The sequence below is a fragment of the Natator depressus genome, chromosome 6 (genome assembly GCF_965152275.1).
Source record: "Natator depressus isolate rNatDep1 chromosome 6, rNatDep2.hap1, whole genome shotgun sequence".
Lineage (NCBI taxonomy): Eukaryota > Metazoa > Chordata > Testudines > Cheloniidae > Natator > Natator depressus.
Window position 1 is genome coordinate 46,953,914 of NC_134239.1, and position 15,162 is coordinate 46,969,075.

Below are 15,162 nucleotides of genomic sequence, written 5' to 3' on the forward strand. Positions count from 1 at the left end.
TTGGAACTTGGACAAATTTGGGTGGATTTTTACAAGGATGGCAAACAGCACATCCCTGACCCATAGGCCACTCCCCTGGCAAATGTCAAGTTCCAGCTTCAAAACATGGGAGCACTAGAGCTTTCCAAAGACATTTTTTAAACAGATTTTTTTTTTAACATTTCAAACAATGTATTTTTCCCTAGCCTCCTTCTCAGAAACAGCTTAACTGTTTCGGCTTTCACTGTCGCAGAACTTCAGCCTGAGGCAGACACCCAACATAGTACATTTCACCCTGAACTGCTCAAGTTTAGTGAAGTTATAAGCCACTGAAAACAGCATCTCATAATTGGACGCATCAGACAACCTTAAATAAAAGTGGTGCTAACACTGGCTAGAATACAAAAGAGCCAAGTTATGGTTCCCTCACTGGTGGTGTACTGCATGGGGAAGGAGTGAGGGAGACCTAGCACTCCCACACAGAAAAAAAGCCGTAATGCTGCACTGCAGCCAGCATTCAGTGGGACTACTCACATGCTTATGTGCTTTGCTGGACCACAGACTAATTAATTTGCAGGCTGGCATAAAATGAGGTTATGGTAGTAGATGCTAGAACCCATGTCTTCCGACTCCCACTTCAGTTCCTCACTGTAGCGCATGCTGCCTATCACACTGCTCACACTCCAGGACTCAATATGTCTCTCTGTCTGTAGTAAATTGAAATCCAAACTCCAGGGCTATATCCTACTCTCAGGTGCACGGGTGTAAAGTAAGAATACTCCACTGACTTCTTAAAATTACTCTGGGTTGACATCAATGTGACTAATATGCAAATGAAGTCAGTGGACTTATTCTGAATTTACTCTGGCGTAAATAAAAGCAGAATTTGGCCCAAGAAAGTTTAGAACTGGTGCTCTGCTGCCACCTATTAGCACTATGCATAGACACCATGTTGCAGTCTCATCACATGACACAGGCCAAACCTATATTTAAAGTAACAATTTCTCAATCCTTCCCCTTCATTTCCCATTTTGGGATTTTAATGCAGCTGAATTTCATAAACAACTATATAATGGGGCTTTGAAATCCAGAAAACAAAAAATAAAGCCATCATTTAAACTGCAGTCCAGAGATCTGACTCTCAGAATTCCTCCCTACCCACCCTAAACTGGGCACACAGATAAAATATATACAAATAATGGAGAGCGCTCAGTTGTCTTGATACAATGATCCAACCATCCAGTGAATCTGTCTCAGACCCCTTTCCAGTTATGCAGACAGAAGCAGTCATGTTAGGTAGAGAGCAGGTGCTCCCCCACTTTGAAGACTCAGAGAAAGAAGTCAGGTATTGGAGCAATGTGCAGCAAGGAGGCAAACAAAGAAAAGCAGGCATTAAAGAGTGAAGTGCACCAATAAATGACCAAAGCAAAGCTCAGCTGAAAGACAGGATGACATCTTGGAGGACACAGAAGAGGAGAGACAAATTGCAGTCATTAGTGACATACTCCAACAGAATATTGCAATTTTAAAAAATCTGGATGCTATTTTCCAGTCATTATTATAAGGCATTCATTTGCGGAGCACTGTAATGTAAATCCATAATGCTGAAAAGCTATTGAAAAAGTTAAATAAAATAAGCACAGAGATATCAAGACTTCAATCTTTCAGTGCTCCAATCTAGTGTCGCCAATTTCCAACTCTGGTAATCTATGTTCTGCCTTCCTAAATTCTCCTTGAAGTTTCAACTGGGAAAAGTATTATTATTATTTACTTAATACAGTGGAAGCCCAGCTAATAATAAATATACAAGTGCCATATAGTAAACCAATACAAAAACATGTACATTGTATCTGGTTGTTTCTTTCGTACAAACAGAGTTATCCTGAACCAAACAATCTGGCACAAGGTCAAATCATAGTGCTAAGGTGGTGATTTTCAACCTGTGGTCTCTAAGATTTCCAGAAGGGTCCACACCTCCATTCAAAAATGTTAAGGGGTCCACAAATTAAAAAAGGTTGAAAACCACTGTCCTAAGGTCAGCTACTTCACTCAATGAAAGGGAACATTTATTTGACTTCTGCAACTTATAAAGCCCCAGCCACACTGTTGGCTTTTAACAAATAATAAATAACCAGTGAAAAGCCCAAAAAACAAGGTAGGAATAATCTAGGATTTGCATCCTAGCCTAAAGGCAGCTGGAAAGGGTCTCCTTCAGACCTTCTCCAGAAACGAGTACACAACCAAGGACCCTTGGGTCAAGAATCCTGTCCCAGACCCCATCCTGACTGAAACTATATACCTAGAGCAATTCTATCCTAGCCAACCTGCTGAGCGGGGCGGGGAGGGAGGGGGAAATGCAAGAGGCAATTGCTCAAGCACTGGGGGTTATCTACATGCACCTATGGGCAGAATTTTGTTCTTGGGGAGAATCTCAGTTATAAAGAACTTATATAAAGTTTAAGACCCTGAATTTTATTCTTCACTTGCTATTCTGAATTTTTGTTTAGCGTTTCTAGGAACATTTTACTCCAGAGGTGGCTGCATTTCAGTGGTGGATGAACTTCAGAATATGTTTAGTTTTTATGTTAGTTTGTAAAGTTCATAAAGTGTTTTGGGGATCTTCCAGGACAAAAGGAGCTAAAGAAATATAAGATCACGATCATTATCCCTTAAAATGTACTTTTAATATCAACTGTTGCAACAAGCCCTGGGTTGCACATGCAGATCTTTTTAGTTTAGTCATTTGCCACTCTTAGACTGTGAAAATCTATGGTGGCAGTTTGTCAATGTGTTCTCAATTAACTCCACAAAAAACACCATGAGAAATTTTAAAATAGTTTAAGCCAATTAGGACATTGCAGTCTGCTGAGGAATGACTGCACTTTTAACACTGTTTGCCTCAACTACTTATGGAGTGCTCCAGCACAAAACATAAAACTGACATTTTAGGAAGAGTATCCAAAGCAAAACATTTCAGATTTTTAACGTTTAACTTGATGTCTATATTCTAGACGTTGGTGATAATAATTCCAGCACCTAGGAATTAGCAGAAACAATTTGACTTCGAGTCCTGAAAGGAGGGTGAACCCTGCATAATTTCTCAAATATGATCATCAATAATCTCTCTGCTATAGCACCTGTTCCCTCTCTTCATATTGTACATATTTACCAGCTGGGTAAAGAATATGCTAAATTATAGGTCTGATTCTTGTATCATGTACACTAACATAAATCACATATAACTACTAAAGTTCATGAAATAAAAACAGTGTGAGATCAGAATCAGGCCCTTTGTCCCTCTAAATTGTTACTGAAACAAAAAAAACAAAAACAAGAGCCATTGAAGACGGTCTTTCAAGTAAGTATTAAGCAAGTTACAGAAAAGTTATACTAAGCTGGGTGAAAAAACATCTCTGTTCATATTATTACTTGCTCATTTAAACATACTGTAGCAACTTATTTCTTCTGCTGTTTAGGGCTTTAAGCAACAATGGCTGAAATCCTAGCCCCACTGAGGTCAATGGCAAAACCCACATTGACTTCACAGTAGCCAGGACTTCAGCCACTGGTCACTTAAAATCCCACTTCTAAATCACTTCACCAGTTGCATCTTACAATACTGAAACTTAAATTACTTTAGAAATCAAAGAGTCTTATTTTTACCATTAATTCATTTACTTTGTGCTTGTCACTCTGCTCAGAGAGTGAAGATAAATATTGCTTGCCTTTCTTATGCATGCAATTCCATTGAAGTTGACCAGAGACTGGTGTATTACTATCAGCGTGCATCAATGCACTACAAACGGCTTTAATACTGTCCTCTTATCCATGCATGAAACTGGGCCCATGCAAGGGAACTCAGTGGAAGTATTCAACTGGAATTAAACAGAGGAATGTTTAAATACACCCAAAAAATGTTTTCATCGAAATTTTGGGCCTAAATGACCTGACTTCATCCCTGTAAAAACACCATTAACATATTTCAGTAGAACAACAGAGTATCTTAGAAACAACAGAACCCATAATAAAATGCAAGCACTGTGTACAGAGAATCATGGAGACAGAGGCTGTCTTAGGTAAATTAAGATGTTTGATTTACCTTGGAATAAAAATGCTTTGCTAGCATGTAGTCCTGACACTTGCGTAACTCCAATAGTTGTATTCACAAGATCCAGTTCTGTGATAATATCAATTTGTAAATTGGGATCCATTCCAAATCCGACAACTGTTTAAAAACAATGAACATTCAATCAATTTTTATTTTAAATCAAAGCATTAAAACAACAACAAAGAACTTCTAGTACAGTATGGGGTACGTGCAGAGACTATGTACAGTAATCACTTAAGAGACAGTAACCCCCCAGATGTAAAGAAAAGATGTTCTTCTCCATTGACTACCATTAAGCTAGTACCTTTATCTTCACAAATTTTAGAACACAATAAAGACACTACATTTAACATATTAGTATGACATGGCAGAAGAACTATCACAATTAAACAAAACTTATCCAACTATAATAAAAAGCAACAAAATGAAGACAGAAAACACCAGGCAGAGGAAATAAGTAATCACTCAGACCAGCAATGCTCATATTCACCTACCTATACTAGTACCAAGGACTTATTGAAGTCTAAATACTCCTTTCATGATCAACTGAAGCATGCTAGCATTCCATGGCGAGCTGCAGCTACTCTTTCATTTTAATAGATTAGGTTACAGTACTTACTTCCACCATTCACTGTAAGTTAGATGTAAGATAGCTTCCAAACTGGACACCATGCCCCCCATGAACTGCTGATAATAGGGTATTCTTTAGCATCCTGATGGAAATGGGTGATACATGATTTCCATACCGTCACTACAGATGACAGTGGGTATTCATGCCCAAGTGGTAACAAAATTGCTGCACAAATTTAGGCCCAGAGGCTCAGGACAGCTGCTTGTTCACAGAACACTTTAGGTGGTTAAATGTGCAACCTTTATCCAGTAGGGAACGAGATATGTCAAGAAACCAGCACGGTTTGTTCTTACAAGGGTCCACCCATCAGCATGGTAGCAGAGATAGTATGAGATCTGTGCCTGGCACATACAGCAAGAACCTATTGTAGAATCCAATCCTGCTCTTAACAAGTCTTGCTACTAACTTCATTCTAGGAGCAGGAGTAGGCTCCTAGAATAAAATCCTAACTCCACTGAAGTCCATGACATTGACTTCAAAGGGGCCAAGATTTCACTGTAGTGTATAGCCAGATGGCTTTCCACTAAGTGATCTCCAGTTTTTTGTTTAAATTCATTCTCTCTCTCTTCCGGGACTTTGAGCTGTAAGGCAGCAAGTAACCTGGTTTGAGTTTTTAATAGACTCTCTAAAAAAAAAAACTGTCAGGGTATATAATGAAAAAGAATAAATCAGAAATTCTACTTATAAATCAGTTATGCCACAAAACACTTTTTTCTCCTTTTCCTTTACTCAAATATTAAAATACCTTGGGATGATATTTTGTGCTAAATGTAGAAGACAGCATTTCACAAAATGCATGGAGAACAATAAAAGCTCTTGAAAAGGAAACTTGAAAGTGGTCTCTTTTAACCTCACTCCAACAGTGGCAATTGAGAGTGCTGTGCACCTTGCAGTTGACAGGAAGATATGACTTCAAAAAAGCACTTCTGGCTTGCAAATTAAGTTTATTTAGAGTGTGCTGCCCTAATGATCTCATATTCATATAAGACTAAACAGTTCTGTAGAAAATTAAGACAACTGGAATGAACCTGAATAAACTGATCTTACAATATAAACCAGGAGATACAAACTTCCAAGACATTCTGCAATAACACTGGGCTGTAAGGTTCTCTTTGGCTCAGAAACTACAATGTTTGAATTCCAAAGAGACTTTGACATCTCCTTCAGACCTGTGACAGAGTTCACTAAAGACTGTGGGCATTATTTTCCCAAGATCTACACCTAACACTCCTAACACTGAACGAACTCTTCTACGTGCAAATCATCCTGAACAAGTTTACCTCTGTCTGGCTAAACCCACTACTAGAAACTTCTGTTTTTTAAAATTCTCTCTCTTTGGCCAAAATGGAGAGAGATAAGGATAATAAATGGTAATGATAAAACTTATATTACATAGTGCATTTCATCTCAAAGCATCCTACACTGGCTCCCAGCATACAGCTGAAATGCATCCATCTCTAGGTAGAGGTCAGCAGCTCACAAAAAAAAACAAACCCAACAGTCAGGGGAGGACAAATTTTGGCGAAGGACATCAAAGCAAAAAAGCATCTGAGGAGATTTACTGTCCACACAAAACAGATAGGACTTTGTTTCTTTAAGGTCTCATCCAAAAGAAAAGCACACGAACTCTAGGATACTAAAATGATCCACTTAGGAAGAATGAAGGTCTGAGCTGACCCAGCTGAGATTGGAATATGTGGTTCCAAATACTAAGGGCCCAAATCCAAAGCCCATTCAAATCAATAAGAGATGTTATAGCACTATCATAGAATGCTGGATCAGTCCAAAAATGTCTTACACTGGAACAATGGACCACTAAGCAATGCCCAATAAGCTCTAATTTTGAACCCATTAAAGTCAATGGAAGTTTTACTACTGACTTAAATGGGAGCAGAACTGGGCCCTAACACAGCAAAAACAGATGACCAACCACATTAAGCATAATAGCCTCACTATTTTTTATTTAAAAGCTACTGATTCCAAACTCAGCAGCAGGCGCCAGCTGATATAAATCAATGTGGCTCCATTAACTTCAGTTCACACAAGCTGAGAGTCCCACCAGCGATACTGTGCCTCCTTCCAACTATCACAAGCTTTCCAAAGAGGAAACTATTACAATATCATAACAGTTCTTTAGCAAGCCCATACATTGTTTTAAATACCTAGTCATTTTCTTAAGCTGGCTCTTGAGACTGCACACAGACACTCAAAACCCTGGTTATTTAATAATTAAACAACAAACAAGCAGCTTCTACTTTATAAGCAGGTCTGTTCCCCCTTGGAGTCTCCCACTCTCTTTTTTAGAGATCTTAAGTAAAAGACTCATACAAAGAAAAATCACATGCATCTCTATTAGCATCCAGCATTTTATGTTGTCTTTTAAGAAGAACAAAAAGTTGGAAAATCCCATTTCCTCCTTTAAATGAGAACTATTAGCCCTTATATTATTTCTTTTAAAGTTGTTCAAACTATGGATAGGATCCCACATGGTACTCACTGCCCTCAACTCCTATTGAAGTCAGTGGGCCAAATCCTTAAGTCACTTATTGAGAGTTTTGTCTAAGTTAGGACAGAAAAAACTCAGCCCTTATTAATGAAAAGTTAAAGGTACTATATATAGTGTGTTACAGGATTGAACCACATAACTATGAATTTATTTGAGCAAAAGCTTTCGTGAGCTACAGCTCACTTCATCTGATGAAGTGAGCTGTAGCTCACGAAAGCTTATGCTCAAATAAATTTGTTAGTCTCTAAGGTGCCACAAGTACTCCTTTTCTTTTTGCGGATACAGACTAACACGGCTGCTACTCTGAAACATAACTATGAATGATGTCACCAAGAAATCCCTGAAAGAAATTAAATCAAACAGCTCTGACAAGTTGCATTGTCTGCTTGCTCCTTTATCACCAATTTGGAAACTGCAGTCCAGGAATCATGGGAAACTCTCTATAGTTAAATGGATAGGTACACAGAAAGCATAAATTATGTGATATAAATTGTTAATTCCAGGACCACCTAGGAGCCTTAATCATGGAGCAGGACCCCGTTTTGCTAGGCACTGTACAAACACAAAATAAAGAGATTATACATTTATTTATTCTTTACATATGTACACATCTAGGCTGCACTGGGGAGGGAACTTTATCTAGTCAGTCTCATACAAATATTTGCTATTTGAGTGGTAGCAGGAAGTGAACTCTATAACATGAATTTTACCTTTGACTGTTTACAGCAGGATGGCAATTGTTGCACATAGAACTTTCCAAATGGCTTCACAATTCCAAATAAATTAATCTCAGATTAGTCTTTACTACCATTAACATGCAATACTGGTGTTATATTAGCTGTAAAAACAGGAGATATTTTCTCCCTAGACATTGTTATGTCACACCCTTCAAATTCTAGTGATCTTAGATAATGGGATGATACTGTAATACTTTATGATGCTAGTTGCCATTTTACACATTGATTTCCTTGGAAAATATACAGTAATTTTACTAGGTAATTTCCTTGAAAATATCATTTGCACATCTTCAAGAAAACATCCCCCTAATGTACTCTAAATCAGAACCTATTTAGAATAGTACATTACACAAGAGTAAAGGGAACAAAGACTCCACAAGAAAGTCATGCTTCTGTTATATTATTTCTAGTCATTCTTTGTATTAGAGATTTGGAATTCTCAGCCTGACTGTTCCTATGGATTTGCCAGATCTTTAAACATTCCTAAACGCACATGGAGGCTATATTACAAAGGAGAATTGTGCCTACTAAAACACACATTTTAATTAAAATGGCTCCCATTACAGTCAATATAGCAACACTTGCAGATGAAAGATATCAACATATAAGCTCATGTGTGATGTGTTATGCCTGCTTTCAAAATGATCAGGTGACTTTATGTAAAGTCCCTCTCTAAAATAGCCGGCACTTGCCAAAATAAAAATGTATTTTTTATATTCATACAGGAGAAAGACCGTTCAAAAAAGCTCACATTTATAAGGAAGCTTTTTAGTCAGTCTGTTGTATGGATCTGCGTCTTAGAATACTCGGACAAATTACTGTTTAATGCCAACATTGTAAAAGATGCTCCCAACATTATTAAAGGAGAGACCATACCACAAAACTCTGCCCGCAGTAGTGCTCTGCCTGAGCCACAGAAACCCTGAGAGACTTGATATTTTTCCTTTTCAAAAATCTGCTTTCCTAAGCCTTCACCTGTCCTTACTTCAAATCCTTCCCCTCCGTGAACAAACAGCAGGGAGCGAGAAAGGCAGACTCCTGAAACTTTTCATTATTGAATCTTGCCTCACATAAGCTTTCCTGAGAGAACGGTTCTTAAATACTGCTACAGCGAACAGAGGAAGCAAGGGCTAACCTGGAGGAGACTGGCGAAGTAAGGAACGATCCCCATAGGGAATATTAAAAAGTCAATAAGGGAGGATTTTTTCCTGAATGAGAAGCCCACACAAATAAGGGGGGGGAATTGATCTACTCGCCAGTTGCAATTGTATAAAGTCCTGGTAGCTTGATATTTGTACACGATTGACTGTGGTTTTATGAGAGCAGTTTTAATATGCCAATTTCACCTCTGATTGCAAGATTGCCAGCGGTTCCTATCCCCACCTTAATATTCGCCGAGGTGCCATTTCCGTTGTAAAGCCAGGAGAACCACTCCCGTGCAAAGCAAATAAGCGAGGCTGAAATCCCCCAGTGACAGACCCCACAGAAAACCCTCAGCCTAACCCCAGAGTGAAATCTAAGCAAAATGTTTTTTTCCCTGGGATAAAGAAGTCGGCTGCTGAAAGCAGCCTATAGCAGGGGAAATCCTCAGCAGGTGCATGCCCTGTCCGAAAGGATCTCACTAAGCTCAAACACATGGGAACGGTTTTAAGTGGGGGAAATCTGACCACAGATATCACTGCGTCCACATGTTTATTTCAGACACGGCCTCGGAGGCACGTTTCCAGCAGCAGCAACATAACGATAATACTACAGCCTGCCGTCACCCTGAACCTGCAGCCGGTGCGGAAATAAGCCTGCTTTCCGACCAGGCTGGGTGAGGGTGGAGCTGGACTGGCCTGGCCCGAAACGAGCTATTTCTAAAGGAAAGTTTCCGAGTTCTCTCCACCAGTCGCCGCAGCATAATCCAACCCTTCCCAGGACTTTGAGGAGCTGCCCCGTGGGCTCGGGTGTTGCTGGTGGCCCTGGTACAGCAAGGTACGTAGCACAGAAGAGTATTCCACTTTCCCTTCCCAGATGCAGCTAATTGCATCCATGTGGCTGATTTTCCCGAGACGATGGCATGAAAACCCACCCACACCCTGACATGGCTAGTCACACACAGCCCAGAGCATTAGCTAGCTCACAGCTAGAGGATGAGTGATAAAAATACTGATTATCTGAGATGCTATTAAATAATGAACAGCGCAGCGAAGGCACAGGAGAGCGGGTCCATCTCCCCACCGGCCAAGATACAGGTGCCGATCGCCTTTGCACGGGGAGACAGCCCAGCCCTTTACTAACCATCATCCGCCCCGACGCGAGCTGCTCCTTTGCAAAGATGCACTTCGCAGCTCTGCCCCTAGCCTCCCCCGGCCGGTGGGTCACCCCCCCTTACCTGCTCTCGCAGAGGCCACGCAAGCCCAAAGGACTAGAACTAAATCCATCTGTGCTGGCCCCGCTGCGTGCCCCGTGCAGAGCCCGGAGAGGCAGGGGAATCCCGCTTTCCGTTTCTTTTGAGCAGAGCCCCAAACTTGAAGAGCTTGTTTTAGCAGGCTTGGGAGAGAGAGCAGCAGCTCCACCAGCGGCCAGTACAGCTACCCAGGAACAGCCCATGTGCCTCGCTCAGGGATGCTGCCCAACTCACCCAGCCCCTTCTTGCGGGGCTGGGCGGCTCAAGCCCCACCTTCCATGGCATCTCGGGTCAGCGTCATTCTGCCTGACGCCCCCCCTCCACCCAGGTTCATTTGCCTGCCTTTAGCAGAGACAGCCTGGAGACGCCTGTGCTGGTCGGATCCCCCTCTCAGCGCCAATTGGATCAGCCCCCCCGCGCCCCCGCCCCCGAAGGAGAAGCTGAGAACCAGAAGGGCAGAGGCATTGCTGGGAGAACGGTACACGGGAGCAGGGGCGAGTATCCAAAAAGGGTTTGTTTGTTTGTTTGTTGCTGAGATCTGCCTTGATCCCTATTCCGTGGACTAGCCCTCGAGCACTGGGCGCTCACGTGGCTACAATAAGCCAAAACTACACTAGAGGCGCCTGCCAAGCACTTTGATGCTAGAGAAATCAGAGGGGATGTGATCATATTTTATATATATAATAAAAGCAGCTGCAATTGTTCATTCCCTGCATTGTTAAAGATATATCCTCCCCCCCCCCCCCACTTCCAATCGCCCCTATGTCAAGGGGGCGTGATGAGGAGGGATAATCTTGGGAGTGTAATGAATAGATAGTGGGCATGAGTGTTTTGTCATGAATAGATGCTGAACGCTGGGACTGTCTCTTTAGTCTGGGGCTTCATCCTACAAGCACACAGGTGCTTAACTTTATAATAATGAGTAGTCTAGCTGAAATAAAGTGGATTATTGGCCGTAGTAAAAGCTCAGCACCTGTGTTTTCAGCATCTGGTCTAAGTTTGCAAAGAGCCCCATATAAAGAAGTCCCTGTGGGTGATCTTGTAAGGCAAATCATCTTCAAACTTGAACCATCCATGTAATCTCACTCACTGTATCCAGAAGGAAAAGGTATAAAATGGAGTGCCAGAGCCCATTTACACAATGGCATTCCATGCAACCTCAGGACCCAGCAGGCAACTTCCCAGAGCATCTAGCCTTGGGTATGGGTTTACTCTCCTCCTCTGTCCTTCCCCACCCACACACACACACTGAAAAGGAAAGATAGGTTTCCTTATGGCTCACATCCCAAGACTGACAGAAAAGGTGCCCATTTGCCTTCTACTGAGAAAAGTCTTGGTGTGGGAAGCACAACTAGTGTGTGGGGAGGAGGGGTTGTTATAACCTCCATCTGCTGCACTCCTATGTTAATCATTTTCTTTAAGATGTTTTTTAGCATTGATCCTGATTCTGGGCTTTGTACACTGATTAAAACAAAAATATTTCATGCAAAATTAAGAGGCACACACACTGACATTCACCTCTCTCTCAACTGCCCCTCCTGATGACAGGAATCCCAGAGCCTTTAGATCCACATTTGTCTCTGTCATTCACCAATCTGCTGTTTGTCTTGCTATTGTAAATTATTCATATGGGAAAGGCAGAATCATAAAAGAGAGGTGACAGAATATGTTGTTCAGTCTAAAAAATTAAATTCCACATAGGTAAAACTTCCTACCCTGTTGTTTTTATTGTGTCCCTCCTTTCAAGTCTTTTTCTTGCATTTAAACGTTGGCAGGTTTTGAGCAATACATTCACACAGGGTCAGAGTCTAAGGTATTATACATTTTCCCTTTAAATTACATTCATTACACCTAACTGTCCCTCATTCACAAAAAATATGCCTTTGTCTACCATTTGTTGATACAAATAATTTACACCAGAAAATGTTATTTCTGATAAATGAACAGATCCTACATTATTTCTAATGTCTTAGTGATGAAAGACGGGGGGCTTGGGAATCTTCTGCTGGCTTCCTGTATCTCCTTAGTTAAGTCACTTCGCTGCTCTGTCTCGGTCTTCCAGTCTGTAAAATGGGGATAACCTCCCTTTGACAAGCTTTTGACAGCATGTTTAAAAAGAAAGACACTATACAGTAGAACTAACTACAAACAATTTTTGTCTGCATCTCCCCCATTTGGATGTCTTCATATCAAGAAATATATAACACCATATGAATGAAGGTTACCTAATAGTGTTTCACTGATAAAACATGGCTTAACATTCTGACAGAAAACTTAGAAATCAGATCTTGCTCCCGTTGAAGTCAAGTGGAACAGGATCAGACACTAAGAAACAAGGTGATTTCTATTCTTGGGGAATACAAAGCCATACTAATTCTCCTTCCACCTCCCAGAAAATATTGTTCTAGCTTTGTTGGCATACAAGTCAAGTCACTATTTCCTTTGTAAAAACAGAAAAAAAAATTCTATGTAATGGGCAGTGTCTTTTCAGCTGGAAGCTTGGTGTAAGTGGTGTTGACATAGGAAACAGTTTTGTCCAGAATTTTAATTTTTAAATTCTGTTCAGCTGTTTGTCACAAGGACACCAAGAAAAATATATATGCTGCTTTGTTTAAGGGGATATTTGCATTCATGTACCTTTATTTTGGTGATCAACGGGGTAAGTGAAAAGTCTAACAGGGTTGATTTGTTATTTGTGAAATAAGATCACTGAATATACCTTCAGAAAACAGGTATTCCTGACTCTATGCAAGGGCTGTACACTGTGGAATCTATGGTGGTTTATCCAAAAGTTTCTCTGTAATTTAATCCCTAATGTACACTAGACCTATACACAGTTTGGTTTAGAGAAATACTGACTTTTTTCGAGGTTCTATTTTGCTGGCAATAATCTCATCCCATGTAACTACCAACAGCAGCAAAAGGTGTTAATTATACAACAGGCAAAAACCCAACCTTTACTGTGTCCCAGTAAACTCATGAATTATGAACAGCTTTTACCCTTTGGATTATGGGGCAGTTTCATTCCCTAGTGCATTACATTACCTGGGCCATATTATGACTTCGGCTTTGATCTTGGCAGATCTCATAAACTAAGGTCTGGTTTAACTAAATGTGTGTATTTAAGATGCTTTATTCTTTATATCATCGTATAGTTAAACCAGTGTAAATCTTGGAGCTTCTTAAATCAGTTTAAACCTAACATATCACTTTATCTTAAATTGATTCCTTGCCAGTTTAAGTTAAGGCTTAAACAGATAAACGCAGATGTAAGAGGATGCACACAAGAGTTTCCAGTAGCTTATCTAAATCAGTTTAAAAGCATACTTTAGTTATAATTGCACCAGGTTGGTTGTAGAAAAGTTCTAACCAATGTTGGGCTAGGTCATTATTGGGATGGGAAACCTCCAAGGAATACGTAGGTATTACAAGAAATGATGCAGATGATTCTATAGGTGGGATTCTAACCAGGGTGGATTCTAGGGACACGGGTAACTGTGCAGTTACATATATAGAATCTCTTTGGTAGATAACAGACTGGGGCATGAAGTAGCAGCATGGAAGCATAATTTGTTCAGTTGTGAAGGAACAAGATAGACGAAGTGGAGATAGGGATTAGAGAAAATAGCATCCCCCAGAGACCATTCTCACACTTCCTCTAACATTATTTGTTTGGCACCAAGCCTTCTCTCTTGAGTAGGTCAGAACTTCATAGTAATCTGGGTGAAACACTCAGCTCTGAGTCAGGCAGAGCAGGGAATTGAACCTATGTCTTCCACATCCCAGACTACTACCATCAGACAGACAGACAGACACACACACACTTTTATATATATATTATTATTTATATTATATAAAAATGTTTTTGCAAAAATGGAATTGTCCGTCTCTTCTGGGATTGAAACCTGGACTTAATATAAAGGTCCAGGTTTCAATCCCAGAAGAGACTAACTGAATTCCATTTTTGCAAAAACATTTTTAAAGTAATTTTCCCCTAATAGAGAACAAAAACAAATTTAAAAACCTCAAGTTACTGCAACATGGGACTGCCATCCTTCAGTCAGTTCTACTTTTCCCTAAATCAGTTCTAAACCAACATCCCAGACTGGTTACAAGGAGCAATGTAAGTTGCTGAAGAGTGTGGGTTCAGATGAAACTTAGAAATTTAAATCATGAACATTTGTAGCAATGAACAATCTGATGGTACTTTTTGCAAGAGTACGTTGTTAACTCTGGCAGGCTAGCTAGTTTTCAGTTCACTTTAATATTCTACTTACCAATAATTCCCCTTGTAGTTCCAGCTGGATGCATCTTCACTAAATTGTTATGGGATGGGGCTGACTGTGTGTAACTGCTAGTCCTTTCTACAACAGAGTTTGTGGCATTTCAGAAGATTTGTGTTTCCTTTACACTACCTCAGAGGGTTTAAGGCAATCTGGGTTCCTTGGATGAAAGGTGCTTAAAAGTGCCAAGAACTATCATCAGTGTAAAAAATAAAATTAAAATTGTTCATTATAATCACTGTTATCTGAAAAATGTGCCGGCAGTGTTGCCAGCTGAACTCCTTGCATGCAGCATCAAAGATAGAACACAAGCCCTCTATCACTTGAGATCATGGAAAATCTGTTAGTTGCAGCAGTATGGGGGTATATATGCTTTGCAAGCTGCACTCACAAAAGTGCATCACCACAATCAGATGAGCAAATATGACATGGCATCCAGTTGAGGGCGAATATAGCTCTTGGCGTATAGGTCCTGCAGCCTAACAGACATGATGGACCACAACAGCTTCATTATCAGTTCAACAGG

The 15,162-nt window shown here is 40.4% G+C and overlaps 1 protein-coding gene across 4 annotated transcripts in view; it reads right to left on the reverse strand.

Annotated features, from left to right (window-relative positions):
* Nucleotides 1-10,603, reverse strand: part of NELL1 (neural EGFL like 1) — a 418,230-nt gene extending 407,627 nt beyond the window's left edge. For 2 of the 4 annotated variants that reach the window (XM_074955195.1, XM_074955194.1), the window contains exons 1-2: nt 10,339-10,601; nt 4,079-4,204 (exon numbers count right to left, since the gene is read on the reverse strand). In XM_074955195.1, coding sequence (XP_074811296.1) covers nt 4,079-4,204; nt 10,339-10,387 — 175 coding nt within the window. In that variant the 5' untranslated portion in view covers nt 10,388-10,601. Of the gene's footprint in view, nt 1-4,078; nt 4,205-10,338 lie in introns of all 4 variants that reach the window. The other 2 variants (XM_074955193.1, XM_074955192.1) reach the window with 2 other exon arrangements.
* Nucleotides 10,604-15,162: the final 4,559 nt, after the last annotated feature.